At 49.2% G+C, this 26,908-nt stretch overlaps 1 protein-coding gene across 2 annotated transcripts in view; it reads right to left on the bottom strand.

The window, feature by feature from the left end:
- LOC142503968 (coagulation factor XIII B chain-like) overlaps positions 1 to 26,908 on the bottom strand; it is a 51,039-nt gene that overhangs the window by 2,257 nt on the left and 21,874 nt on the right. For both annotated transcript variants that reach the window (XM_075616996.1, XM_075616995.1), the window contains 3 exons: positions 24,446 to 24,628; positions 23,041 to 23,238; positions 1,055 to 1,237 (listed from right to left, as the gene is read on the bottom strand). In XM_075616996.1, the coding sequence (XP_075473111.1) occupies positions 1,055 to 1,237; positions 23,041 to 23,238; positions 24,446 to 24,628 (564 nt within the window). The remainder of the gene's footprint in view (positions 1 to 1,054; positions 1,238 to 23,040; positions 23,239 to 24,445; positions 24,629 to 26,908) is intronic.

The raw sequence follows: 26,908 nt of genomic DNA, 5'->3' as shown, positions 1-26,908 counted from the left end.
GAGAGGGGGGTGTGAGAGAAAAAGGAGGGAGAGGGGGGTGTGAGAGAAAAAGGTGGGAGAGGGGGATGTGAGAAAAAGGGGGAAGAGTGGGATGTGAGAGAAAGGAGGGAGGGAAGTGAGAGAAAGGAGGTTGAGGGCGATGTGAGAGAAAGAAGGGAGGGGAATGTGAGAGAAAGGAGGGAGAGGGGGTGTGAGAGAAAGGTGGGAGGGGGATGTGAGAGAAAAAGGTGGGAGAGGGGGATGTGAGAGAAAAAGGTGGGAGAGGGGGATGTGAGAGAAGGGATGGAGATGTAGGCTTAGAAAAGAGGAAGTGGGGGATGTTAGAGAAAGGAGAGGAGGGGGTGTGAGAATGGGGAGGGGGACGTGAGTGAGAAAGAATTGGGAAGGGGATATGAGAAAGAAAGGAGGGAGAGGGAAATGAGAAATAAAGGAGGGAGAGGGAAATGAGAGATAAAGGAGGGAGAGGGATGTGAGGGAGAAAGGAGGGAGGGAAATGAGAGAGAAAGGAGGGAGAGGGGGATGGAGAAAGGAGGGAGAAGAGAGAGAGGATGGAGAGGGGGAAGTGAGAGAAAGGAGGGAGAGGGGAATGTGAGAAAGGAGGGAGGGGGATGTGAGAGAGGAGGAAGAGGGGTGTGTGAGAGAAAGGATGGGGAGGGGGATGTGAAACAGAAAGGAGGGAGAGGGGGAAATGAGAGAAAGGAGGAAGAGGGGGAAGTGAGAGAGAAAGGAGGGAGAGGGGGTGAGAGGATGGGGATGGAGACATGAGAGAGAAAGGAGATAGGGGGATGTGCGTGATAAAAGAGGAAGGAGGTAGAGGGATGTGTGAGAGAAAGGAGGGAGAGGTGGACATGAGAAAGGGGAGGGATAAGGGGGTGTGAGAGAAAGGAGAAAGAGGGAGGGTTAGACAAGAGGGAGAAGGGGGAATGAGCGAGAGATGAGCTATGAAGTACTAATCAGTACAAATAAGGTAGAGAAGGGAAGCATTTTCCATGAAGAACAAGAAGTCACACTCTGGAGGGTGGAAGACTCGGGGAATGTGAGGCATATGAGTTACCGATACAAGTTGGGGGTGTCGTGTCCCATTCTCCATTGAAACAATTCAGTGTGCTTGAGCCCTGCAAGAAGTGATGGGTTGAACACCTATATCCAACCGATGAGCCCGAGTCGTAGAAATCCTGGGAGGAGTTGACGCTGCCGTTCCTAACAGGAGGTGGGGCGACACAAGCCTTTGCGGCATCTGGGAAGTGAAATGGGGTCGTCATGTTAAATGTAGGCTAGACGCCCAACATTGTTTATTGTTTTTTTTTTTTAGCATATTGAAGTTATAAGCTCTGGTACAAGTACAAGTTCCAAGTCTCAGACATATGTATAATGTCACAGAACGCCCGGCTTTTCCTCTGTAACAGGAAGATGCATGGCGGCACACAGAGAGACAGAGAACACTGAACATGGCGGCACACAGAGAGACGCAGAACACTGAACATGGCGGCACACAGAGAGACGCAGAACACTGAACATGGCGGCACACAGAGACGCAGAACACTGAACATGGCGGCACACAGAGAGACGCAGAACACTGAACATGGCGGCACACAGAGACGCAGAACACTGAACATGGCGGCACACAGAGAGACGCAGAACACTGAACATGGCGGCACACAGAGAGACACTGAACATGGCGGCACACAGAGAGACGCAGAACACTGAACATGGCACACAGAGAGACGCAGAACACTGAACATGGCGGCACACAGAGAGAAGCAGAACACTGAACATGGCGGCGCACAGAGAGACGCAGAACACTGAACATGGCGGCACACAGAGACACAGGACACTGAACATGGCGGTGCACAGAGAGACACAGAACACTGAACATGGCGGCACACAGAGAGACGCAGAACACTGAACATGGCGGCACACAGAGACACAGGACACTGAACATGGCGGTGCACAGAGAGACACAGGACACTGAACATGGCACACAGAGAGACGCAGAACACTGAACATGGCGGCACACAGAGAGAAGCAGAACACTGAACATGGCGGCGCACAGAGAGACGCAGAACACTGAACATGGCGGCACACAGAGACACACGACACTGAACATGGCGGTGCACAGAGAGACACAGAACACTGAACATGGTGGCACACAGAGAGACGCAGAACACTGAACATGGCGGCACACAGAGAGACGCAGAACACTGAACATGGCGGCACACAGAGAGACGCAGAACACTGAACATGGCGGCACACAGAGAGACGCAGAACACTGAACATGGCGGCACACAGAGAGACGCAGAACACTGAACATGGCGGCACACAGAGAGAAGCAGAACATGGCAGCTCACAGAGGGAACCGTGACGTCCATTACTTGGGGAGTGGGGGTGGGGCTTGCTTGATTATTTTTTTTTATATATTGTCTTTTTTAAAGATATTAAGCACACACAGTTATGACCTAGCATGAAAACATTAAAATTACATAGCTACATAGTAGATGAGGTTGAAAAAAGACATACGTCCATCAAGTTCAACCTGTACTAAATTTAGTCGACAGACACTCCATCCTATATCTATACTTACAGTATATTGATCCAGAGGAAGGCAAACAAAAAACCTCAATGACACATCATCCAATGATATCTCATAAGGGGAAAAATAAATTCCTTCCTGATTCCAAATATTCGCAATCGGATTACTCCCTGGGTCAACATCCTTCCCATGTATACTTATTTGGTATATCCCTGTATACCTTTCCTTTCTAAAAAGAGGTCCAACCTATTCTTGAACAAATCTATTGTATCTGCCATCACAGTCTCCAAGGGTAATGAATTCCCCATTTTAACTGCCCTGACTGTAAAGAACCCTTTCCTTTGTTGCTGGTGAAATCTCCTTTCCTCCAACCTTAAGGGATGAATCTGTGTCCTTTGTACTGCCCGTGGGATGAATAGTTCGTTTGAAAGCTGCTTGTACTGTCCCTGAATATATTTGTACATAGTTATTAGTTATTATATCCCCTATTCCAGTTAAGGGGCTAATGGGCTGAAAGGGTTAACTGTGTGGGCTCACACAGTGCAAAGTCACTCTTCCATCACATGGTGTAGCGTGACGTGGCAGGAAAGAAGCCCCACCCACATTGTGCATGGTGACCACTGACGTCACTATCAGGGTATAAATAGAAGCAGGTTCCTCGGAATGGCAGTTAGAGGGCCTCACAGTGAAGTCATATAAATAGGTTTCAGTGCATAGATAAACATATTAATATTGTGCTGTCCCTGTTAGTTGTTTTGTAGTTAGGGAAAGTGCCCTGTCCAGTTAGCGTCCATAGTCGGGCATTTAGATTGCTCTCTAGATTCACCAAGAGGAAGCGTATGTTCCAATAGGCCTCTCCATGTAGTAGCCCTGGGGCATAGCCAGACCAGCCAAACAGGGAGGGCCGCCGCTAACTCAGACCTAGTGTGCATAGGTGGGGTACCCAGTATTCTGCCCCGGGATACTGATCCCAATGAGAAAGAGAGCAGGGCTAATCCCAGAAGGGGCTCAGTTAAAATGGAGTATAACGGACGCTATACAGTAGAAGGCCAGTATAGGTACCACGAGATAGAATAAGTACCTCCCTAGAGTATGAAGAGTGTGAGTTACCTAGGGAAGAAGCATTGATGTACAAACCCAGTAATGTCCCCAATTTATGTATATAACGGAAAAATGTTTTCATGCAGAGCATTATCATTGTTCCATCTACATAGCCACACCCAGCCTGCACAGATCCCGAACCCTGACACAGTGTGAGAGACTGATCACTGCCATGCAGATCCCGAACCCTGACACAGTGTGAGAGACTGATCACTGCCATGCAGATCCCGAACCCTGACACAGTGTGAGAGACTGATCACTGCCATGCAGATCCCGAACCCTGACACAGTGTGAGAGACTGATCACTGATATGCAGATCCAGAACCCTGACACGGTGTGAGAGACTGATCACTGCCACGCAGATCCCGAACCCTGACACAGTGTGAGAGACTGATCACTGCCATGCAGATCCAGAACCCTGACACGGTGTGAGAGCCTGATCATTGCCATGCAGATCCAGAACCCTGACACGGTGTGAGAGACTGATCACTGCCATGCAGATCCCGAACCCTGACACAGTGTGAGAGACTGATCACTGCCATGCAGATCCCGAACCCTGACACGGTGTGAGAGACTGATCACTGCCATGCAGATCCCGAACCCTGACACGGTGTGAGAGACTGATCACTGCCATGCAGATCCCGAACCCTGACACAGTGTGAGAGACTGATCACTGCCATGCAGATCCCGAACCCTGACACAGTGTGAGAGGCTGATCACTGCCTGCACAGATCCCGAACCCTGACACAGTGTGAGAGGCTGATCACTGCCTGCTCAGATCCCGAACCCTGACACAGTGTGAGAGACTGATCACTGCCATGCAGATCCCGAACCCTGACACAGTGTGAGAGACTGATCACTGCCATGCAGATCCCGAACCCTGACACAGTGTGAGAGGCTGATCACTGCCTGCACAGATCCCGAACCCTGACACAGTGTGAGAGACTGATCACTGCCATGCAGATCCCGAACCCTGACACAGTGTGAGAGACTGATCACTGCCATGCAGATCCCGAACCCTGACACGGTGTGAGAGGCTGATCACTGCCTGCACAGATCCCGAACCCTGACACAGTGTGAGAGACTGATCACTGCCATGCAGATCCCGAACCCTGACACAGTGTGAGAGACTGATCACTGCCATGCAGATCCCGAACCCTGACACAGTGTGAGAGGCTGATCACTGCCTGCACAGATCCCAAACCCTGACACAGTGTGAGAGGCTGATCACTGCCATGCAGATCCCGAACCCTGACACAGTGTGAGAGACTGATCACTGCCATGCAGATCCCGAACCCTGACACGGTGTGAGAAACTGATCACTGCCATGCAGATCCCGAACCCTGACACAGTGTGAGAGGCTGATCACTGCCATGCAGATCCCGAACCCTGACACAGTGTGAGAGACTGATCACTGCCATGCAGATCCAGAACCATGACATGGTGTGAGAGACTGATCACTGCCATGCAGATCCCGAACCCTGACACGGTGTGAGAAACTGATCACTGCCATGCAGATCCAGAACCATGACATGGTGTGAGAGACTGATCACTGCCACGCAGATCCAGAACCCTGACACAGTGTGAGAGACTGATCACTGCCATGCAGATCCCGAACCCTGACACAGTGTGAGAGACTGATCACTGCCATGCAGATCCAGAACCCTGACACAGTGTGAGAGACTGATCACTGCCTGCACAGATCCCGAACCCTGACACAGTGTGAGAGACTGATCACTGCCATGCAGATCCCGAACCCTGACACGGTGTGAGAGACTGATCACTGCCATGCAGATCCCGAACCCTGACACAGTGTGAGAGACTGATCTCTGCCATGCAGATCCCGAACCCTGACACAGTGTGAGAGACTGATCACTGATATGCAGATCCAGAACCCTGACACGGTGTGAGAGACTGATCACTGCCATGCAGATCCCGAACCCTGACACAGTGTGAGAGACTGATCACTGCCATGCAGATCCAGAACCCTGACACGGTGTGAGAGCCTGATCATTGCCATGCAGATCCAGAACCCTGACACGGTGTGAGAGACTGATCACTGCCATGCAGATCCCGAACCCTGACAGGGTGTGAGAGACTGATCACTGCCATGCAGATCCCGAACCCTGACACGGTGTGAGAGACTGATCACTGCCATGCAGATCCCGAACCCTGACACAGTGTGAGAGACTGATCACTGCCTGCACAGATCCCAAACCCTGACACAGTGTGAGAGACTGATCACTGCCACGCAGATCCCGAACCCTGACACAGTGTGAGAGACTGATCACTGCCATGCAGATCCAGAACCCTGACACGGTGAGAGAGACTGATCACTGCCATGCAGATCCCGAACCCTGACACAGTGTGAGAGACTGATCACTGATATGCAGATCCAGAACCCTGACACGGTGTGAGAGACTGATCACTGCCACGCAGATCCCGAACCCTGACACAGTGTGAGAGACTGATCACTGCCATGCAGATCCAGAACCCTGACACGGTGTGAGAGCCTGATCATTGCCATGCAGATCCAGAACCCTGACACGGTGTGAGAGACTGATCACTGCCATGCAGATCCCGAACCCTGACACAGTGTGAGAGACTGATCACTGCCATGCAGATCCCGAACCCTGACACGGTGTGAGAGACTGATCACTGCCATGCAGATCCCGAACCCTGACACGGTGTGAGAGACTGATCACTGCCATGCAGATCCCGAACCCTGACACAGTGTGAGAGACTGATCACTGCCATGCAGATCCCGAACCCTGACACAGTGTGAGAGGCTGATCACTGCCTGCACAGATCCCGAACCCTGACACAGTGTGAGAGGCTGATCACTGCCTGCTCAGATCCCGAACCCTGACACAGTGTGAGAGACTGATCACTGCCATGCAGATCCCGAACCCTGACACAGTGTGAGAGACTGATCACTGCCATGCAGATCCCGAACCCTGACACAGTGTGAGAGGCTGATCACTGCCTGCACAGATCCCGAACCCTGACACAGTGTGAGAGACTGATCACTGCCATGCAGATCCCGAACCCTGACACAGTGTGAGAGACTGATCACTGCCATGCAGATCCCGAACCCTGACACGGTGTGAGAGGCTGATCACTGCCTGCACAGATCCCGAACCCTGACACAGTGTGAGAGACTGATCACTGCCATGCAGATCCCGAACCCTGACACAGTGTGAGAGACTGATCACTGCCATGCAGATCCCGAACCCTGACACAGTGTGAGAGGCTGATCACTGCCTGCACAGATCCCAAACCCTGACACAGTGTGAGAGGCTGATCACTGCCATGCAGATCCCGAACCCTGACACAGTGTGAGAGACTGATCACTGCCATGCAGATCCCGAACCCTGACACGGTGTGAGAAACTGATCACTGCCATGCAGATCCCGAACCCTGACACAGTGTGAGAGGCTGATCACTGCCATGCAGATCCCGAACCCTGACACAGTGTGAGAGACTGATCACTGCCATGCAGATCCAGAACCATGACATGGTGTGAGAGACTGATCACTGCCATGCAGATCCCGAACCCTGACACGGTGTGAGAAACTGATCACTGCCATGCAGATCCAGAACCATGACATGGTGTGAGAGACTGATCACTGCCACGCAGATCCAGAACCCTGACACAGTGTGAGAGACTGATCACTGCCATGCAGATCCCGAACCCTGACACAGTGTGAGAGACTGATCACTGCCATGCAGATCCAGAACCCTGACACAGTGTGAGAGACTGATCACTGCCTGCACAGATCCCGAACCCTGACACAGTGTGAGAGACTGATCACTGCCATGCAGATCCCGAACCCTGACACGGTGTGAGAGACTGATCACTGCCATGCAGATCCCGAACCCTGACACAGTGTGAGAGACTGATCTCTGCCATGCAGATCCCGAACCCTGACACAGTGTGAGAGACTGATCACTGATATGCAGATCCAGAACCCTGACACGGTGTGAGAGACTGATCACTGCCATGCAGATCCCGAACCCTGACACAGTGTGAGAGACTGATCACTGCCATGCAGATCCAGAACCCTGACACGGTGTGAGAGCCTGATCATTGCCATGCAGATCCAGAACCCTGACACGGTGTGAGAGACTGATCACTGCCATGCAGATCCCGAACCCTGACAGGGTGTGAGAGACTGATCACTGCCATGCAGATCCCGAACCCTGACACGGTGTGAGAGACTGATCACTGCCATGCAGATCCCGAACCCTGACACAGTGTGAGAGACTGATCACTGCCTGCACAGATCCCAAACCCTGACACAGTGTGAGAGACTGATCACTGCCACGCAGATCCCGAACCCTGACACAGTGTGAGAGACTGATCACTGCCATGCAGATCCAGAACCCTGACACGGTGAGAGAGACTGATCACTGCCATGCAGATCCCGAACCCTGACACAGTGTGAGAGACTGATAACTACCATGCAGATCCCGAACCCTGACATGGTGTGAGAAACTGATCACTGCCACGCAGATCCAGAACCCTGACACGGTGTGAGAGACTGATCACTGCGATGCAGATCCAGAACCCTGACACGATGTGAGAGACTGATCACTGCCATGCAGATCCCGAACCCTGACACAGTGTGAGAGACTGATCACTGCCATGCAGATCCCGAACCCTGACACAGTGTGAGAGACTGATCACTGCCATGCAGATCCCGAACCCTGACACAGTGTGAGAGACTGATCACTGCGATGCAGATCCCGAACCCTGACACGGTGTGAGAGACTGATCACTGCCATGCAGATCCCGAACCCTGACACAGTGTGAGAGACTGATCACTGCCATGCAGATCCCGAACCCTGACACAGTGTGAGAGACTGATAACTGCCATGCAGATCCCGAACCCTGACACAGTGTGAGAGATTGATCACTGCCATGCAGATCCAGAACCCTGACACAGTGTGAGAGACTGATCACTGCCATGCAGATCCCGAACCCTGACACAGTGTGGAAGACTGATCACTGATATGCAGATCCCGAACCCTGACACGGTGTGAGAGATTGATCACTGCGATGCAGATCCAGAACCCTGACACAGTGTGAGAGACTGATCACTGCCATGCAGATCCAGAACCCTGACACAATGTGAGAGACTGATCACTGCCATGCAGATCCCGAACCCTGACACAGTGTGGAAGACTGATCACTGATATACAGATCCCGAACCCTGACACGGTGTGAGAGATTGATCACTGCGATGCAGATCCAGAACCCTGACACAGTGTGAGAGACTGATCACTGCCATGCAGATCCAGAACCCTGACTGTCACGGTAGCTTTGTGTCAGGGTTATAAAACACACCAGGTTACAATAATAACCTCTCTTATCTCTGGTTTGAATCAAATAAGACGTGCGGTATAATGAAGTAATTTTATTCCCACAAGATGGTGGGGACACAGAATATACAAATAACAGAAAAGATATTAATCACTTACATGGAGAAGGAGCCAAAATGAAGCAATCCGCAGACTGGCAATTCATCACACAGGACACAGTTCAAGATACAACAGGAACCAAAACGAACAACAACTTGGAATAGAGCCACGTTTATGGAATTCTGCTCCTATTCCCTACCATTGGGTTGCAGGGATTGGATCACAATCCCTGGACCAAATGAACCAGTGACACCTCACGTGGGAAAAAGTAATGTACCTGCCCACAGGTAGGTTGACACATGTGCACATCAGTCCAGCAGAGAGCCTCCACCAGGGCCCCCCTCACCACCTGGTGCTGAGGAGTCTAGCATTTGGGCATCTGGGCCGGGGCCTCCCTGGCTGGAGGTGTGAAATACAACACTTCACTAATGTCCTGCTCTTCTCCGCGCTAGAATACTTAATCAGGGTGAGGGAGCCTTTGTTCAATAGGCTTACTGTAGCCACACTGTCACCTCCTATCCATTAGCATACCTCATGGGCCACTAGTTTTCGCGGGCTTCGAGATATCAGGGATGCAGAGTAATATTTTAATAACATACATATATTAAAATAATCCGTTCTGTGGGTCTGAGCGGGCTGAAATTTGCTAGGTCCTCATGCCGCAGGACACTCGCCATAGTGGCCAAATATCAGCCTTCCACGTCCCCCAGAACCGGAGATAATAAAAACAAGTCTAAAACCTTCCATTAACTTTAATGCAGGATTCTCTGCAACAGGCTAAAAGAAATCACTGCCTTTCACTCGTACCATTAGATTCAATGGGACCTCCGCCGCCATAGGGATTACATGGGGAGACCATCGCGGCTTGCGCGACCTCTTCTCGTGGCCCCCGAGGGTCGGACCCTACATAGGTCGTGAGAGGAAGTCCCCTAGAGTTAGGGGCAAAAAGAACCGGCGGCTTCGGGGGCTGGAGTTATGCAGTGTAACACTTTTTGAACTTGACCGTGAGCTACTTCCCACGGTCATTAAGTGATTGTAGCTCTGCCTTTGAAGTGGTTTTGGCATCCGCCCAGCTCCGCCACAATGTATCACTTCATCCTTCGAGAGCGCACTCTAAGAATTTGCCATAGGAATGCATGGCGCCAAATGACTTACAATGGCGGAACTCCGCTCATGCATTCCTATGGGCAAAGTCCGTCATAGACTATAATGGCAGAGCTCCGCCATTCATCTCAATAGGAAAAAAAACTCCTCCATTGACTTGAATGGAGAAGCTCCGCTCATCCTCTCGGGCGCCATCTGCTGGCTGGTCATGATATAGGGCCAAAACTGTCTCAATCTCCATTCACTTGTATGGAGATCCAATGGCGACCTATGGGACTGTGCCGGCAGGTGCTACTCGAGTGGGGGGAAAGGGAACAAGGGGTAATAGCCATATGCATCGTTAACCCTTGCCCTCCCGACCGGTTCCCAGTGTAACCTGCGTGGTGCAATTTCTGGTTAACCCCTGACTTCCCAGACGCTTGAAGGGGGTGCCTAATGGGGATGACCCCTTTATTACTGGCTTGGCCCCCCTCGACCGTCACACTGACACAGTGTGAGAGATTGATCACTGCCATGCAGATCCAGAACCCTGACACGGTGTGAGAGACTGACCACTGCCATGCAGATCCCGAACCCTGACACAGTGTGAGAGACTGATCACTGCCATGCAGATCCAGAACCCTGACACAGTGTGTGAGAGACTGATCACTGCCATGCAGATCCAGAACCCTGACACAGTGTGAGAGACTGATCACTGCCATGCAGATCCAGAACCCTGACACAGTGTGTGAGAGACTGATCACTGCCATGCAGATCCAGAAACCTGACACAGTGTGAGAGACTGATCACTGCCACGCAGATCCCGAACACTGACACAGTGTGAGAGACTGATCACTGCCATGCAGATCCCGAACCCTGACACTGTGTGAGAGACTGATCACTGCCTGCACAGATCCCAAACCCTGACAGGGTGTGAGAGATTGATCACTGCCACGCAGATCCCGAACCCTGACACAGTGTGAGAGACTGATCACTGCCATGCAGATCCCGAACCCTGACACAGTGTGAGAGACTGATCACTGCCATGCAGATCCCGAACCCTGACACGGTGTGAGAGGCTGATCACTGCCTGCACAGATCCCGAACCCTGACACGGTGTGAGAGCCTGATCACTGCCATGCAGATACAGAACCCTGACATGGTGTGAGAGACTGATCACTGCGATGCAGATCCCGAACCCTGACACAGTGTGAGAGACTGATCACTGCCATGCAGATCCCGAACCCTGACACAGTGTGAGAGACTGATCACTGCCATGCAGATCCCGAACCCTGACACAGTGTGAGAGACTGATCACTGATATGCAGATCCAGAACCCTGACACGGTGTGAGAGACTGATCACTGCCACGCAGATCCCGAACCCTGACACAGTGTGAGAGACTGATCACTGCCATGCAGATCCAGAACCCTGACACGGTGTGAGAGCCTGATCATTGCCATGCAGATCCAGAACCCTGACACGGTGTGAGAGACTGATCACTGCCATGCAGATCCCGAACCCTGACAGGGTGTGAGAGACTGATCACTGCCATGCAGATCCCGAACCCTGACACGGTGTGAGAGACTGATCACTGCCATGCAGATCCCGAACCCTGACACGGTGTGAGAGACTGATCACTGCCTGCACAGATCCCAAACCCTGACACAGTGTGAGAGACTGATCACTGCCACGCAGATCCCGAACCCTGACACAGTGTGAGAGACTGATCACTGCCATGCAGATCCAGAACCCTGACATGGTGTGAGAGACTGATCACTGCCACACAGATCCAGAACCCTGACACGGTGTGAGAGACTGATCACTGCGATGCAGATCCAGAACCCTGACACGATGTGAGAGACTGATCACTGCCATGCAGATCCAGAGCCCTGACATGGTTTGAGAGACTGATCACTGCCATGGAGATCCAGAACCCTGACACAGTGTGGAAGACTGATCACTGATATGCAGATCCCGAACCCTGACACAGTGTGAGAGACTGATCACTGCCATGCAGATCCAGAACCCTGACACAGTGTGAGAGACTGATCACTGCCATGCAGATCCCGAACCCTGACACAGTGTGGAAGACTGATCACTGATATGCAGATCCCGAACCCTGACACAGTGTGAGAGATTGATCACTGCGATGCAGATCCAGAACCCTGACACAGTGTGAGAGACTGATCACTGCCATGCAGATCCAGAACCCTGACACAGTGTGAGAGACTGATCACTGCCATGCAGATCCCGAACCCTGACACAGTGTGGAAGACTGATCACTGATATGCAGATCCCGAACCCTGACACGGTGTGAGAGACTGATCACTGCGATGCAGATCCAGAACCCTGACACAGTGTGAGAGACTGATCACTGCCATGCAGATCCCGAACCCTGACAGGGTGTGAGAGACTGGTCACTGCCATGCAGATCCCGAACCCTGACACAGTGTGAGAGACTGATCACTGCCTGCACAGATCCCAAACCCTGACACAGTGTGAGAGACTGATCACTGCCACGCAGATCCCGAACCCTGACACAGTGTGAGAGACTGATCACTGCCATGCAGATCCCGAACCCTGACACAGTGTGAGAGACTGATCACTGCCATGCAGATCCCGAATCCTGACATGGTGTGAGAGACTGATCACTGCCACGCAGATCCAGAACCCTGACACGGTGTGAGAGACTGATCACTGCGATGCAGATCCCAAACCCTGACACGGTGTGAGAGACTGATCACTGCCATGCAGATCCCGAACCCTGACACGGTGTGAGAGACTGATCACTGCCATGCAGATCCCGAACCCTGACACAGTGTGAGAGACTGATCACTGCCATGCAGATCCCGAACCCTGACACAGTGTGAGAGACTGATCACTGATATGCAGATCCAGAACCCTGACACGGTGTGAGAGACTGATCACTGCCACGCAGATCCCGAACCCTGACACAGTGTGAGAGACTGATCACTGCCATGCAGATCCAGAACCCTGACACGGTGTGAGAGACTGATCACTGCCACGCAGATCCCGAACCCTGACACAGTGTGAGAGACTGATCATTGCCATGCAGATCCAAAACCCTGACACGGTGTGAGAGACTGATCACTGCCATGCAGATCCCGAACCCTGACAGGGTGTGAGAGACTGATCACTGCCATGCAGATCCCGAACCCTGACACGGTGTGAGAGACTAATCACTGCCATGCAGATCCCGAACCCTGACACAGTGTGAGAGACTGATCACTGCCATGCAGATCCCGAACCCTGACACGGTGTGAGAGACTGATCACTGCCACGCAGATCCCGAACCCTGACACAGTGTGAGAGACTGATCACTGCCATGCAGATCCAGAACCCTGACACGGTGTGAGAGACTGATCACTGCCATGCAGATCCAGAACCCTGACACGGTGTGAGAGACTGATCACTGCGATGCAGATCCAGAACCCTGACACGATGTGAGAGACTGATCACTGCCATGCAGATCCAGAGCCCTGACACAGTGTGGAAGACTGATCACTGATATGCAGATCCCGAACCCTGACACGGTGTGAGAGACTGATCACTGCCATGCAGATCCAGAACCCTGACACAGTGTGAGAGACTGATCACTGCCATGCAGATCCAGAACCCTGACACAGTGTGTGAGAGACTGATCACTGCCATGCAGATCCAGAACCCTGACACGGTGTGAGAGACTGATCACTGCCATGCAGATCCAGAACCCTGACACGGTGTGAGAGACTGATCACTGCCATGCAGATCCAGAACCCTGACACAGTGTGAGAGACTGATCACTGCCACGCAGATCCAGAACCCTGACACGGTGTGAGAGACTGATCACTGCCATGCAGATCCCGAACCCTGACACAGTGTGGAAGACTGATCACTGATATGCAGATCCCGAACCCTGACACGGTGTGTGAGATTGATCACTGCGATGCAGATCCAGAACCCTGACACAGTGTGAGAGACTGATCACTGCCATGCAGATCCAGAACCCTGACACAGTGTGAGAGACTGATCACTGCCACGCAGATCCAGAACCCTGACACAATGTGAGAGACTGATCACTGCCATGCAGATCCCGAACCCTGACACAGTGTGGAAGACTGATCACTGATATGCAGATCCCGAACCCTGACACGGTGTGAGAGATTGATCACTGCGATGCAGATCCAGAACCCTGACACAGTGTGAGAGACTGATCACTGCCATGCAGATCCAGAACCCTGACTGTCATGGTAGCTTTGTGTCAGGGTTATAATACACACCAGGTTACAATAATAACCTCTCTTATCTCTGGCTTGAATCAAATAAGACGTGCGGTATAATGAAGTAATTTTATTCCCACAAGATGGTGGGGACACAGAATATACAAATAACAGAAAAGATATTAATCACTTACATGGAGAAGGAGCCAAAATGAAGCAATCCGCAGACTGGCAATTCATCACACAGGACACAGTTCAAGATACAACAGGAACCAAAACGAACAACAACTTGGAATAGAGCCATGTTTATGGAATTCTGCTCCTATTCCCTACCATTGGGTTGCAGGGATTGGATCACAATCCCTGGACCAAATGAACCAGTGACACCTCACGTGGGAAAAAGTAATGTACCTGCCCACAGGTAGGTTGACACATGTGCACATCAGTCCAGCCAGAGAGCCTCCACCAGGCCCCCCCTCACCACCTGGTGCTGAGGAGTCTAGCATTTGGGCATCTGGGCCGGGGCCTCCCTGGCTGGAGGTGTGAAATACAACACTTCACTAATGTCCTGCTCTTCTCCGCGCTAGAATACTTAATCAGGGTGGGGGAGCCTTTTTTCAATAGGCTTACTGTAGCCACACTGTCACCTCCTATCCATTAGCATACCTCATGGGCCACTAGTTTTCGCGGGCTTTGAGATATCAGGGATGCAGAGTAATATTTTAATAACATACATATATTAAAATAATCCGTTCTGTGGGTCTGAGCGGGCTGAAATTTGCTAGGTCCTCATGCCGCAGGACACTCGCCATAGTGCCCAAATATCAGCCTTCCACGACCCCCAGAACCGGAGATAATAAAAACAAGTCTAAAACCTTCCATTAACTTTAATGCAGGATTCTCCGCAACAGGCTAAAAGAAATCACTGCCTTTCACTCGTACCATTAGATTCAATGGGACCTCCGCCGCCATAGGGATTACATGGGGAGACCATCGCGGCTTGCGCGACCTCTTCTCGTGGCCCCCGAGGGTCGGACCCTACATAGGTCGTGAGAGGAAGTCCCCTGGAGTTAGGGGCAAAATGAACCGGCGCTCCGGCGCCTTCGGGGGCCGGAGTTATGCAGTGTAACACTTTTTGAACTTGACCGTGAGCTACTTCCCACAGTCATTAAGTGATTGTAGCTCTGCCTTTGAAGTGGTTTTGGCATCCGCCCAGCTCCGCCACAATGTATCACTTCATCCTTCGAGAGCGCACTCTAAGAATTTGCCATAGGAATGCATGGCGCCAAATGACTTACAATGGCGGAACTCCGCTCATGCATTCCTATGGGCAAAGTCCGCCATAGACTATAATGGCAGAGCTCCGCCATTCATCTCAATAGGAAAAAAAACTCCTCCATTGACTTGAATGGAGAAGCTCCGCTCATCCTCTCGGGCGCCATCTGCTGGCTGGTCATGATATAGGGTGTGACATAGTCCAAAGATGTTAGGCAGCTTTCTGCCCCATTTTAGAGCAGAAAGTGCAGGAATAGTTACAAATGATCCGTTCCACAGCTTCCCATTACCTCAGGCAGCTGGATGGAAAATCCAGACCACAGATTACAATGGCTCTAGTTTTCCCTCACCTGCTCTTCTAATCACATGCACAGGTATTTAGAGCAGAGAGGTTTTGCATTTCACTCTCTCTCCTTGGAGCCTGGGGGCTGGGGGTGTCGCTACTCTCCTGCATCCAGTATCGAGGTTGACGGCCTCTCCACGTATGACAGTACCAGAGGATTTGCCTGGACACCACGAACAGATAAGACAAAACAAATGATTACTGCTGTTGCTAAAAGACTGTGCTGTATCTTGTGTCTCTAAATGAGAGAGCATTGTTTTAAGCTGGGGAACCAGTTTAGTTGGCCAGCAGCTGTTAGAGAGACTAATTCTGATGTGTAGTTAGATCCCTGAAAGGGATAGGATTTGCTTATATGATTTTGGTTTTATTTCTTGAAATAACAGTGTGGGAAATATTGTAACACTGAAATGGGTGAACTGCTGAATGAAAGTATCTGAGTACCTCTAACCTACACATGTTAAAGCTGCAGTACCTTACTTGGATGAAAATAAAGCAGGCAGAAGCCTGAGTTAAGCAGCATAATACTTTGCATGATCCTGTTTGTTGTATAATTAACCCTAGAAGACTGTGTCGGGAAGAACCCAGACAGACGTCAGCACTACAAAAGAGGGGCGTTTGTCACATATGGTGGAGAATGCGGGTCGACACTAAAGTCTGTGGGTTTGCAAATAAATGCGGGGGTTTAAAATGGCCGCCGAGCTGAACTAAAGTACAGATGCTATGAGTGAAGTCTGTCCCACTGTGTATATCAGTTGTGCTTCTAGCATACACAGAGAATGTGCGAAGTGTGGATGCAATAGCACCCTGAACCCAAACAGAAAACCAAAATGTTTTGCTGAAGAAGAGAAAAAAAAAAAAAAATTGCATCTAGCAAGTGCTGTTTGTAAAGCTAATGCATTTTGCTGAAGTGAGTGAATTTGCAGCTAGCAAGTGCTGTATGCAAGTTGCTGAAGGGAGTGAAATTGCAGCTAGCAAATTGTTCCTGCCGGGTTTCTAAAATGGCCGACGTGAAATGTTTGTTTTGTAATGTACATAATCATGAAAAACAGTGTCCCTTCAGGCCATACGATGATGATGATGATGATGATGATGATGACTCGTATGTGGCCCCTGGAGGAGAGCCGTACCCACAGATGAATTTAGTATGCTGGGCCTGTCATAAAGTAGGTCACATGGAAGATGTGTGCCCCAAAATTTTCAAAGACAAACAGCTGCAAAAGCAAGCCACGCCCTATGTGTGCAAGCAAGATGTGGAAGCTGATACCAGTGAGCGTGTGCCCAGTACCACTGATATCTCTGGAGCTAATAAAACAAAAAGAAAGAAGAAGAAAAAGAAAACTGTCCCTCAAGTCACAGGGGAAGTGACCGAGCCACTTGAACCTGCGCTGTCAGGACATGCGTCAGAAAGGCGCCGAGATGTGCTGCAGACCGGAGTGATCGGCAGAATTGTCACGGGAACAGTGGCAAAGGAAAAGGAGGAGCAAAGGGAAGCTGAATCCTTGAACCAGGATAAAGAGGCTTTGGTTTCTGCACTCCAAGCTGCCCGCCATAATTATGAAGTCCTGTGGCAGGATTTGGTGAAGGAGCGAGAATGTTGGAAGAAGGAGCAAGAATCTAACAATAAGGTGCGAGAAGCGAACGCCGAGTTACAGAGGTGTATACTTCCAGCTTTACAAGAGCACGAGGCTTTGAAGAAAACAGAGTCTCTCTTACGGAGTGAGCTGGAAGAGGTGACGACTAGTCTGGAAAAGGCCAACACCGTAATTGTCACCATGGATGAAAAACAGATTAAGTCTGACAAATTGATTGCTATCCTAAAACAGAAATACGGGAAGGCTCTACAAGAGGTTCATGCGCTCAGCACAGAGGTGCAACACTTGCGCCTGGAGGGCCACGGTCTGAACACAGAGCTGGGAATGTTGAAGCAAACCCATGAGATTGCCCTAAGTGAGTTAGAGACTGTAAAGCAAGAAAATGAGACTCTGAAATTGGAAAATTCAGATTTGACTGACCAAGCAGAAAAAATAAAGAAACAGTTGACTCAGGAAAAATTAGAAGTGCAGGAAGCACTGATGCACACTCAGAGCCAGCACCAGGAAGAAATGGACGCTCTGAGAACAGAATTGCGAGATGTATGCACAAAACAGAATTCTCTCGTGGAGGAACTTAACATTTTGAAAAAGGAGAAAAGCATTAGAATAATTCAGAAGCACTGCAAAGCTCTTATCCAAGGAAGAAGGGAAAGAGAAAATTATCGGCGTAAACGCGCCGCAACTATCATCCTACATGCTGCCTACAGAGGGATGAAAATTCGTGTGTTCAATCACCGGAATAAAGCAGCCTGTGTTCTTCAATCATTCTACCGTGCCCGCATGGTACGAAACAGGTTCCTCATTACGAAAGGAGCAACTATAAAAATCCAGTCTCTGACTAGGATGACACAGAACAGGATTCGCTATCAAACCCTGAGAAATGCGTCACTGGTTATCCAGCGGTACTTCCGCCTGAATAAATGTAGACCTCAGGAAAGAGAGGTCCAAGACTACATGCCTGCCGGCTGCAAAGGTAAAATGCCACAGGGTACAGCCAGAGTTAGTGAGAGCCCCATCAAGGTGAAGGTGCTCCAGGTAATCAGTGCTTCATCTTCTAAATACCATATAATTGCCCCAAAGGAAAAATCACAAATCTCTGTGAGTGATGGTCATGAGAAAATACATGGCAGTAAGAAGTACCATAAAGGTTCAAAGGTCGCAAATCAAAAGCGACGAAGGTCAACGCTGGCCTTGAATTTTTCCGGATCTCGCCACTCTGGGCCACAATATAAAGACAAAGACTATCCGGGCCCAGAGTTCCGTCAGAAGCTAAAGAAACAGTCCAGTCATTTGCAGTTTGCAGCGGCCTATGAAATAAAGTTAGGAAATGTAATGGACTGGAAGTCAAAGAAAAAAAAAAAAAAAATGTGTTTGGGGAATTGACCGATATTTTTTTTGTTATTACACGTGTGGACTATGTCACGGACACTTAACTATGCAAATAAGCTATTGTAGTTAAGGTATATTAGGCCTCTAGAATAAGCATTTTGTCAAGGGTACAGTGTTATATTGGTTCTCTGTGTTGAAAATGTAGCTAAACTACAAATTAATATACAGGGTTGATGGACCTTTCAGTTGGTAAATTATATAATGAAGTTCATATTCGTGTCATGTGAATACTTAATGTTGTACTGAGGAGTTAGCTCAAGTATTTCAGGTAGGACGCTCACCCCAGTGAGGTCCATGGCCGCTCACCCCAGTAGGTGTGAGCTGGGGAGGGGGATATGTGACATAGTCCAAAGATGTTAGGCAGCTTTCTGCCCCATTTTAGAGCAGAAAGTGCAGGAATAGTTACAAATGATCCGTTCCACAGCTTCCCATTACCTCAGGCAGCTGGATGGAAAATCCAGACCACAGATTACAATGGCTCTAGTTCTCCCTCACCTGCTCTTCTAATCACATGCACAGGTATTTAGAGCAGAGAGGTTTTGCATTTCACTCTCTCTCCTTGGAGCCTGGGGGCTGGGGGTGTCGCTACTCTCCTGTATCGAGGTTGACGGCCTCTCCACGTATGACAATACCAGAGGATTTGCCTGGACACCACGAACAGATAAGACAAAACAAATGATTACTGCTGTTGCTAAAAGACTGTGCTGTATCTTGTGTCTCTAAATGAGAGAGCATTGTTTTAAGCTGGGGAACCAGTTTAGTTGGCCAGCAGCTGTTAGAGAGACTAATTCTGATGTGTAGTTAGATCCCTGAAAGGGATAGGATTTGCTTATATGATTTTGGTTTTATTTCTTGAAATAACAGTGTGGGAAATATTGTAACACTGAAATGGGTGAACTGCTGAATGAAAGTATCTGAGTACCTCTAACCTACACATGTTAAAGCTGCAGTACCTTACTTGGATGAAAATAAAGCAGGCAGAAGCCTGAGTTAAGCAGCATAATACTTTGCATGATCCTGTTTGTTGTATAATTAACCCTAGAAGACTGTGTCGGGAAGAACCCAGACAGACGTCAGCACTACAAAAGAGGGGCGTTTGTCACAAGGGCCAAAACTGTCTCAATCTCCATTCACTTGTATGGAGATCCAATGGCGACCTATGGGACTGTGCCGGCAGGTGCTACTCGAGTGGGGGGAAAGGGAACAAGGGGTAATAGCCATATACATCGTTAACCCTTGCCCTCCCGACCGGTTCCCAGTGTAACCTGCGTGGTGCAATTTCTGGTTAACCCCTGACTTCCCAGACGCTTGAAGGGGGTGCCTAATGGGGATGACCCCTTTATTACTGGCTTGGCCCCCCTCGACCGTCACACTGACACAGTGTGAGAGATTGATCACTGCCATGCAGATCCAGAACCCTGACACGGTGTGAGAGACTGATCACTGCCATGCAGATCCCGAACCCTGACACAGTGTGAGAGACTGATCACTGCCATGCAGATCCAGAACCCTGACACAGTGTGTGAGAGACTGATCACTGCCATGCAGATCCAGAACCCTGACACGGTGTGAGAGACTGATCACTGCCATGCAGATCCAGAACCCTGACACAGTGTGAGAGACTGATCACTGCCATGCAGATCCAGAACCCTGACACAGTGTGTGAGAGACTGATCACTGCCATGCAGATCCAGAACCCTGACACGGTGTGAGAGACTGATCACTGCCATGCAGATCCAGAACCCTGACACGGTGAGAGAGACTGATCACTGCCATGCAGATCCAGAACCCTGACACAGTGTGAGAGACTGATCACTGCCATGCAGATCCAGAACCCTGACACAGTGTGTGAGACTGATCACTGCCATGCATATCCAGAACCCTGACACAGTGTGTGAGACTGATCACTGCCATGCTGATCCAGAACCCTGACACAGTGTGAGAGACTGATCACTGCCATGCAGATCCAGAACCTTGACACGGTGAGAGAGACTGATCACTGCCATGCAGATCCATGTAAAGTATATACAGTTGTGTGAAAAAGAAAGTACACTTTCTTTGAATTCTATGGTTTTATATATCAGGACATAATAATAATCATCTATTCCTTAGCAGGTCTAAAAATTCGGTAAATTCAACCTCAGATGAACAACAACACATGACATATTACACGTGTAATGATTTATTTAACAAAAATAAAGCCAAAATGGAGAAGCCATGTGTGAAAAAGTAAGTACACGCTTACTGCTTCCATAGGAATTAAGATGCTAAGTAGCAGACAGGTGCTGCTAATCAAATGCCCTTGATTAATTGATCATCAGCAAGTGTGACCACCTCTATAAAAGACGAAGTTTTAGCAGTTTGCGTGTCTGGAGCATTCAGGTGTGTGTTAACACAATGCCAAGGAGGAAAGACATAAGCAATGATCTTTAAGAAGCAATTATTGCTGCCCATCAATCTGGGAAGGGTTATAAAGCCATTTCCAAACTATTTAAAGTCCATTACTCTACAGTGAGAAAGATTATTCAAAAGTGGGAAACATTCAAGACAGTTGCCAATCTTCCCAGGAGTGGACGTCCCAGCAAATTCACTCCAAGGTCAGACTGTGCAATGCAAAGAGAAATGGCAAAATACCCAAGAGTTACATCTCAGACTCTACAGGCCTCAATTAGCATGTTAAATGTTAAAGTTCATGATAGTACAATTAGAAAAAGACTGAACAAGTATGGTTTGTTTGGAAGGGTTGCCAGGAGAAAGCCTCTTGTCTCTAAAAAGAACATGGCAGCATGGCTTAGGTTTGCAAAGTTGCATCTGAACAAACCACAACACTTCTGGAACAATGTCCTTTGGACAGACGAGACCAAAGTGGAGATGTTTGGCCATAATGCACAGCGACACGTTTGGCGAAAAACAAACACAGCATATCAGAACAAACACCTCATACCAACTGTCAAGCACAGTGATGGAGGGGTGATGATTTGGGTTTGTTTTGCAGCCACAGAACCTGGGAACCTTGCAGTCATTGCGTCGACCATGAACTCCTCTGTATACCAAAGTATTCTAGAGCCAAATGTGAGGCCATCTCTCCGACAGCTAAAGCTTGGCCGAAATTGGGTCATGCAACAGGACAATGATCCCAAGCACACCAGCAAATCTACAAGAGAATGGCTGAAAAAGAAAAGAATCAAGGTGTTGCAGTGGCCCAGTCAAAGTCCAGACCTCAACCCGATTGAAATGCTGTGGCTGGACCTTAAGAGAGCTGTGCATAAACAAATGCCCACAAACCTCAACGAACTGAAGCAACGTTGTAAAGTAGACTGGGCCAAAATTCCTCCAATATTCCTGATAGTCGTACAGAAAACGATTACTTCAAGTTATTGCTGCTAAAGGTGGTTCTACAAGCTATTGAATCCTAAGGTGTACTTAGTTTTTCACACATGGCTTCTCCATTTTGGCTTTATTTTTGTTAAATAAATCATGACACGGTGTAATATGTCATGTGTTGTTGTTCATCTGAGGTTGTATTTACCTAATTTTAAGACCTGCTAAGGAACAGATGATTGTTATTATGTCCAGATATGTAAAACCATAGAATTCAAAGAGGGTGTACTTTCTTTTTCACATGACTGTATGTATAGTCAACTCAATGTTAATTCCTTTAGAGTGAGGTAAAGAGGGTTACACCTCTTAGAGGCTAACCTCTCCTCTTGTCTGATTTTCCATCCTCTCTATTAATTTGGTGGCTAAAGTTTCCCTTAATTAGGGTGTAGCCAGAGTTTAATCTTTCTAGTGCCTGGGTCTGGTGCCGCCGGACCACTGGCATTTTGGTGTCTTGTTACCCGCTCCTTGAGTGATCGCAGGACGCGACTGGTGCTGGAATGCCGGAGACTGAAGTGGAGAGCTCTGCACTCTCCTTTCAATCAGGCTCGCCACTCCGGTTCCAGTTCTGCCCCTAGAAAACGATCAAGTGCCCATCACTTACCTGGTATGCCATGAGGGCTCCAGGCATATAACTATGTAACTACTGTATGTAATGCAGCCAGTAGCTAGTACAGACACAGTAGTAAAGAAGGGACCTCACCTTTTCTAACGCACTTGGGGTAAGGGATGTGTCCCCTGCGACACGGCCCCTTTAATTCTGAGTGTGATGACACGTCATAACCATCTTTACATGTAAATTCCACGGTGTCCCCGTGCAGAAAGTAGGAGGTCATTTCAAAGCTCCATCTGAGTTCCAGGTTCCTGGGTCCCATCTCTTCAGCAGACACTTTGCAGGGCTCTGTAATCAAGATTAAGGGGATTATTCTAGTTACACCAAAGCAGCCGATCGGGACGGGTTCGGACAAAAATTCCCCATTCAATGGGAAATTGCTGCCCCTGTACTATATACGCTGATATACATTTTTACTGTACCATTAAATCTTACAGGAAATCTATGGGGTGTAGTGTAATAGATTCTAAGGAATATCTTTGATATTTAGTGATTTATTAGGCTATTCTGTGCTCATAAATATTATGGACGACCTGCAACGTGGAGACTTCATACTGATAAATAAGGGATGTGGGAGACTGCTTTTCAATGAGTAATAATGTCTTCCAATGAGGGAGACAGCCTTCCAACGATAGAGACTGCCTTCCAATGAGTGAGATCGCCTTCCAACGAGGGAGACTGCCTTCCAATGAGGGAGACTGTCTTCCAATGAGTGAGATCGCCTTCCAACGAGGGAGACTGCCTTCCAATGAGGGAGACTGCCTTCCAATGAGGGAGACAGCCTTCCAACGAGGGAGACTGTCTTCCAACGAGGGAGACAGCCTTCCAACGAGGGAGACAGCCTTCCAGCGAGGGAGACAGCCTTCCAGCGAGGGAGACAGCCTTCCAGCGAGGGAGACAGCCTTCCAGCGAGGGAGACAGCCTTCCAGCGAGGGAGACTGCTTTCCCATGAGGGAGACTGCTTTCCCATGAGGGAGACTGCAATCTAATAAGGGAGACTCCCTTCCAATGAGTGAGACTGCCTTCCAATGAGGGAGACTGCCTTCAATCAGAGAGACTGCCTTGCACTGAGGGACACTGCCTTCTACTGAGTGAGACTGCCTTTCACTAAGTGAGAATGCCTTTCACTGAGTGAGACTGCCTTTCACTGAGTGAGACTACCTTCCAATGAGGGAGACTGCCTTATAGTGGGTGAGACTTCCTTCCAATAAAGATGACACTGCCTTCTACCGAGTGACACTGCTTCCCAAAGAGGGTGACTGTCTTCTAATGACCGAGACTGCCTTCCATTGAGTGAAATTGCCTTCCATTGAGTGAGACTGCCTTCCGTTGAGTGAGAATACCTTCCATTGAGTGAGACTGCTTTCCATTGAGTGAGACTGCCTTCCACTGAGTGAGGCTGCCTTCCATTGAGTGAGACTACCTTCCATTGAGTGATTCTCACTATGAATGTGTTAGACGTAGGAGTCATACATACGCCTCTGTATAGACTTACCTAGGCACACTGGCAGCTCAGACCACGCCCCATGGGCACAGCGCACAGTTTTGGGTCCCTCCATTAAGTGGTAGTTGTGACACCTATATTCCATCGAGGAGCCGCTGCTGTAGGTGTCTGATGGGGTGTCAACGAGCTCCCCATTTCTGATTGCTGGAGGGGTACGGCAGTACTGACTGGCGGCTGAACAAACAGGAACACACTAATTAGGACATATCTGCAACCTGTCCATGCTGATACCCTCAAAGGGAACCAGTGCAACAACCCGACTCCAGGCCATCACAAAGGGTTAAATCCAGTCCAGGTTTCTAACACGTATCACACTGCTTTGGGGTTCAGAATAATCCTGAATATATGATGACTAGAAGAACCAGGACTGGATTCCAATGTCCTGATGACAAAGAGTTAAGTTAGTAACACTGCAGCATAACGCCAACTAACTCCATACTGTATGTTCAGGGCAAATCTGGGTGTTTAAACTCAAATTTCTGCATTGTGGGATATAAGGTCTTGTTCTTGGTATTTAGGAAATGATTATATTCCTTATAGTGAGTTTTATTTCACTTGTGATCTGTATTTAGCCAGTTGTACGGAATGCAGTTATGTGTGAGTTACACTTGTGCGAAATACACTTGCTATGCGAGATACACTTGTTGTGCGAAACTTGTTGTACGAGATACACTTGTGCAAGATGAACTTGTTGTGCGAGATACAGTTGTTGTGCAAGATACACTTGTGCAAGATACAGTAATGGTGCGACATACCCTTGATCTGCGAGATACACTTGTGTGAGATACCTTTGTTGTGCGAGATAACCTTGTTGTGCGAGATACACTTGTTGTGCGAGATAGAATTGTTGTGCGAGATACAATTGTTGTGCAAGATACACCTGTTGTGCGAGATACACTTGTTGTGCGAGATACACTTTTGTGAGATACACTTGTTGTGCGAGATACACTTGCCTTTGATATTTATAATTATTTGCATCATTCTATACTATAATTCTAAATTGGATTCCATTTTCCGTTTGTTTGTATGTCAGAAGGATCGAACTCTCACAAACGGCACCACGTAGCACAACGAAACTTTCACTGGACATTCTGCTGCGGATTTGTAGGTCAACGCAAGTATTTTGAGCTTCCAATGTGACTCACCTCCCAAATTATGGACATTCTAATGTCCAGCAAATCTCTTACAGCAGGGGCGTGGGGAAGTGGGGGCATGTCTGCTAAGGGAGGGGGCGTGTTTGTTCCTGCTTTTGTGCTGTGTGTCTGATGTGAGATGTGCCAGGGGGTGAGGGGGGGAAAGAAAATGGAGTGAGTGAGGGGGGGGAAGAAAACGGAGTGAGAGAGGGGGGAAGAAAACAGAGGGAATGAGTGGGGAGGGAACAGAGTGAGTGGGGGGGAGGGAAACGGAGTGGGTGGGGGGAAGAAAACGGAGGGAGTGGGGGGAGAGAAAACGGAGTGAGTGAGGGTGGGGAATGGAGTGAGTGGGGGGAGGAGAAAACAGAGTGAGTGGGGGGAGGAGAAAATGGAGTGAGTGGGGGTAGGAGAAAACGGAGTGAGTGGGGGAGTGAGAAAACAGTGAGTGGGGGGGAGGAAACAGATTGAGTGGGGGGGAGAAAACGGAGGGAGTGGGGGGAGAGAAAACAGAGTGAGTGGGGAGAGAGAAAACAGAGTGAGTGGGGGGAGAAAACTGAGTGGGGGGGAGAAAACTGAGTGAGTGGGGGGGAACTGAGTGAGTGGGGGGAGAAAACGGAGTGAGTGGGGAGAGAAAACGGAGTGAGGGTGGAGAAAACGGAGTGAGTGGGGGGGAAATGAAGTTAATGGGGAGAGTAAACGGAGTGAGTGGGGGGAGAAAACGGAGTGAGTGGGGGGAGAAAACTGAGTGGGGGAAAACTGAGTGAGTGGGGGGTAGAAAACAGAGTGAGGGGGGGGAGAAAACGGAGTGAGTGGGGGTGGAGAAAACAGGGTGGGGGGAAAAAACAAAGTGAGTGGGGGCAGAAAACGGAGTGAGTGGGGGGGAGAAAACGGAGTGAATGGGTGGAAACGGAGTGAGTGAGGGGGAGAACATGGAGTGAGGGCGGGAAGAAAACAGAGTGAATGAGGGGGATAAAATGCATTCCCCGGGCGAAGCCGGATACAAAAGCTAGTTTATTTATAAAGCGCATGCATATTCCGCAGCGCAGTACAATGAGAGAATAACAAACATACAATAAACAGAATGACATATGTAATAAGTGAACACAGAACCATACAATAGCGAGGACTGGGCACTAACAATCTATATACTGTACATGTTATCATTTTATTATTTTGTATCTATATCTGTCTTACTAGTTTAATACTGGTTGGGTAAAATCAAGGGTATTGAACAAACACACACTCACATTAACAAATGTCATGTCACGGCCATTAGTACACTTTGCCCCTAGGAGGGACTGACCCCTTAAACATGTCACTG

Source organism: Ascaphus truei, chromosome 10 (assembly GCF_040206685.1).
Source record: "Ascaphus truei isolate aAscTru1 chromosome 10, aAscTru1.hap1, whole genome shotgun sequence".
Classification (NCBI taxonomy): Eukaryota; Metazoa; Chordata; class Amphibia; order Anura; family Ascaphidae; genus Ascaphus; species Ascaphus truei.
Note: the sequence above shows the minus strand (reverse complement) of the source record. Positions and strands in the feature narration are given on the sequence as shown.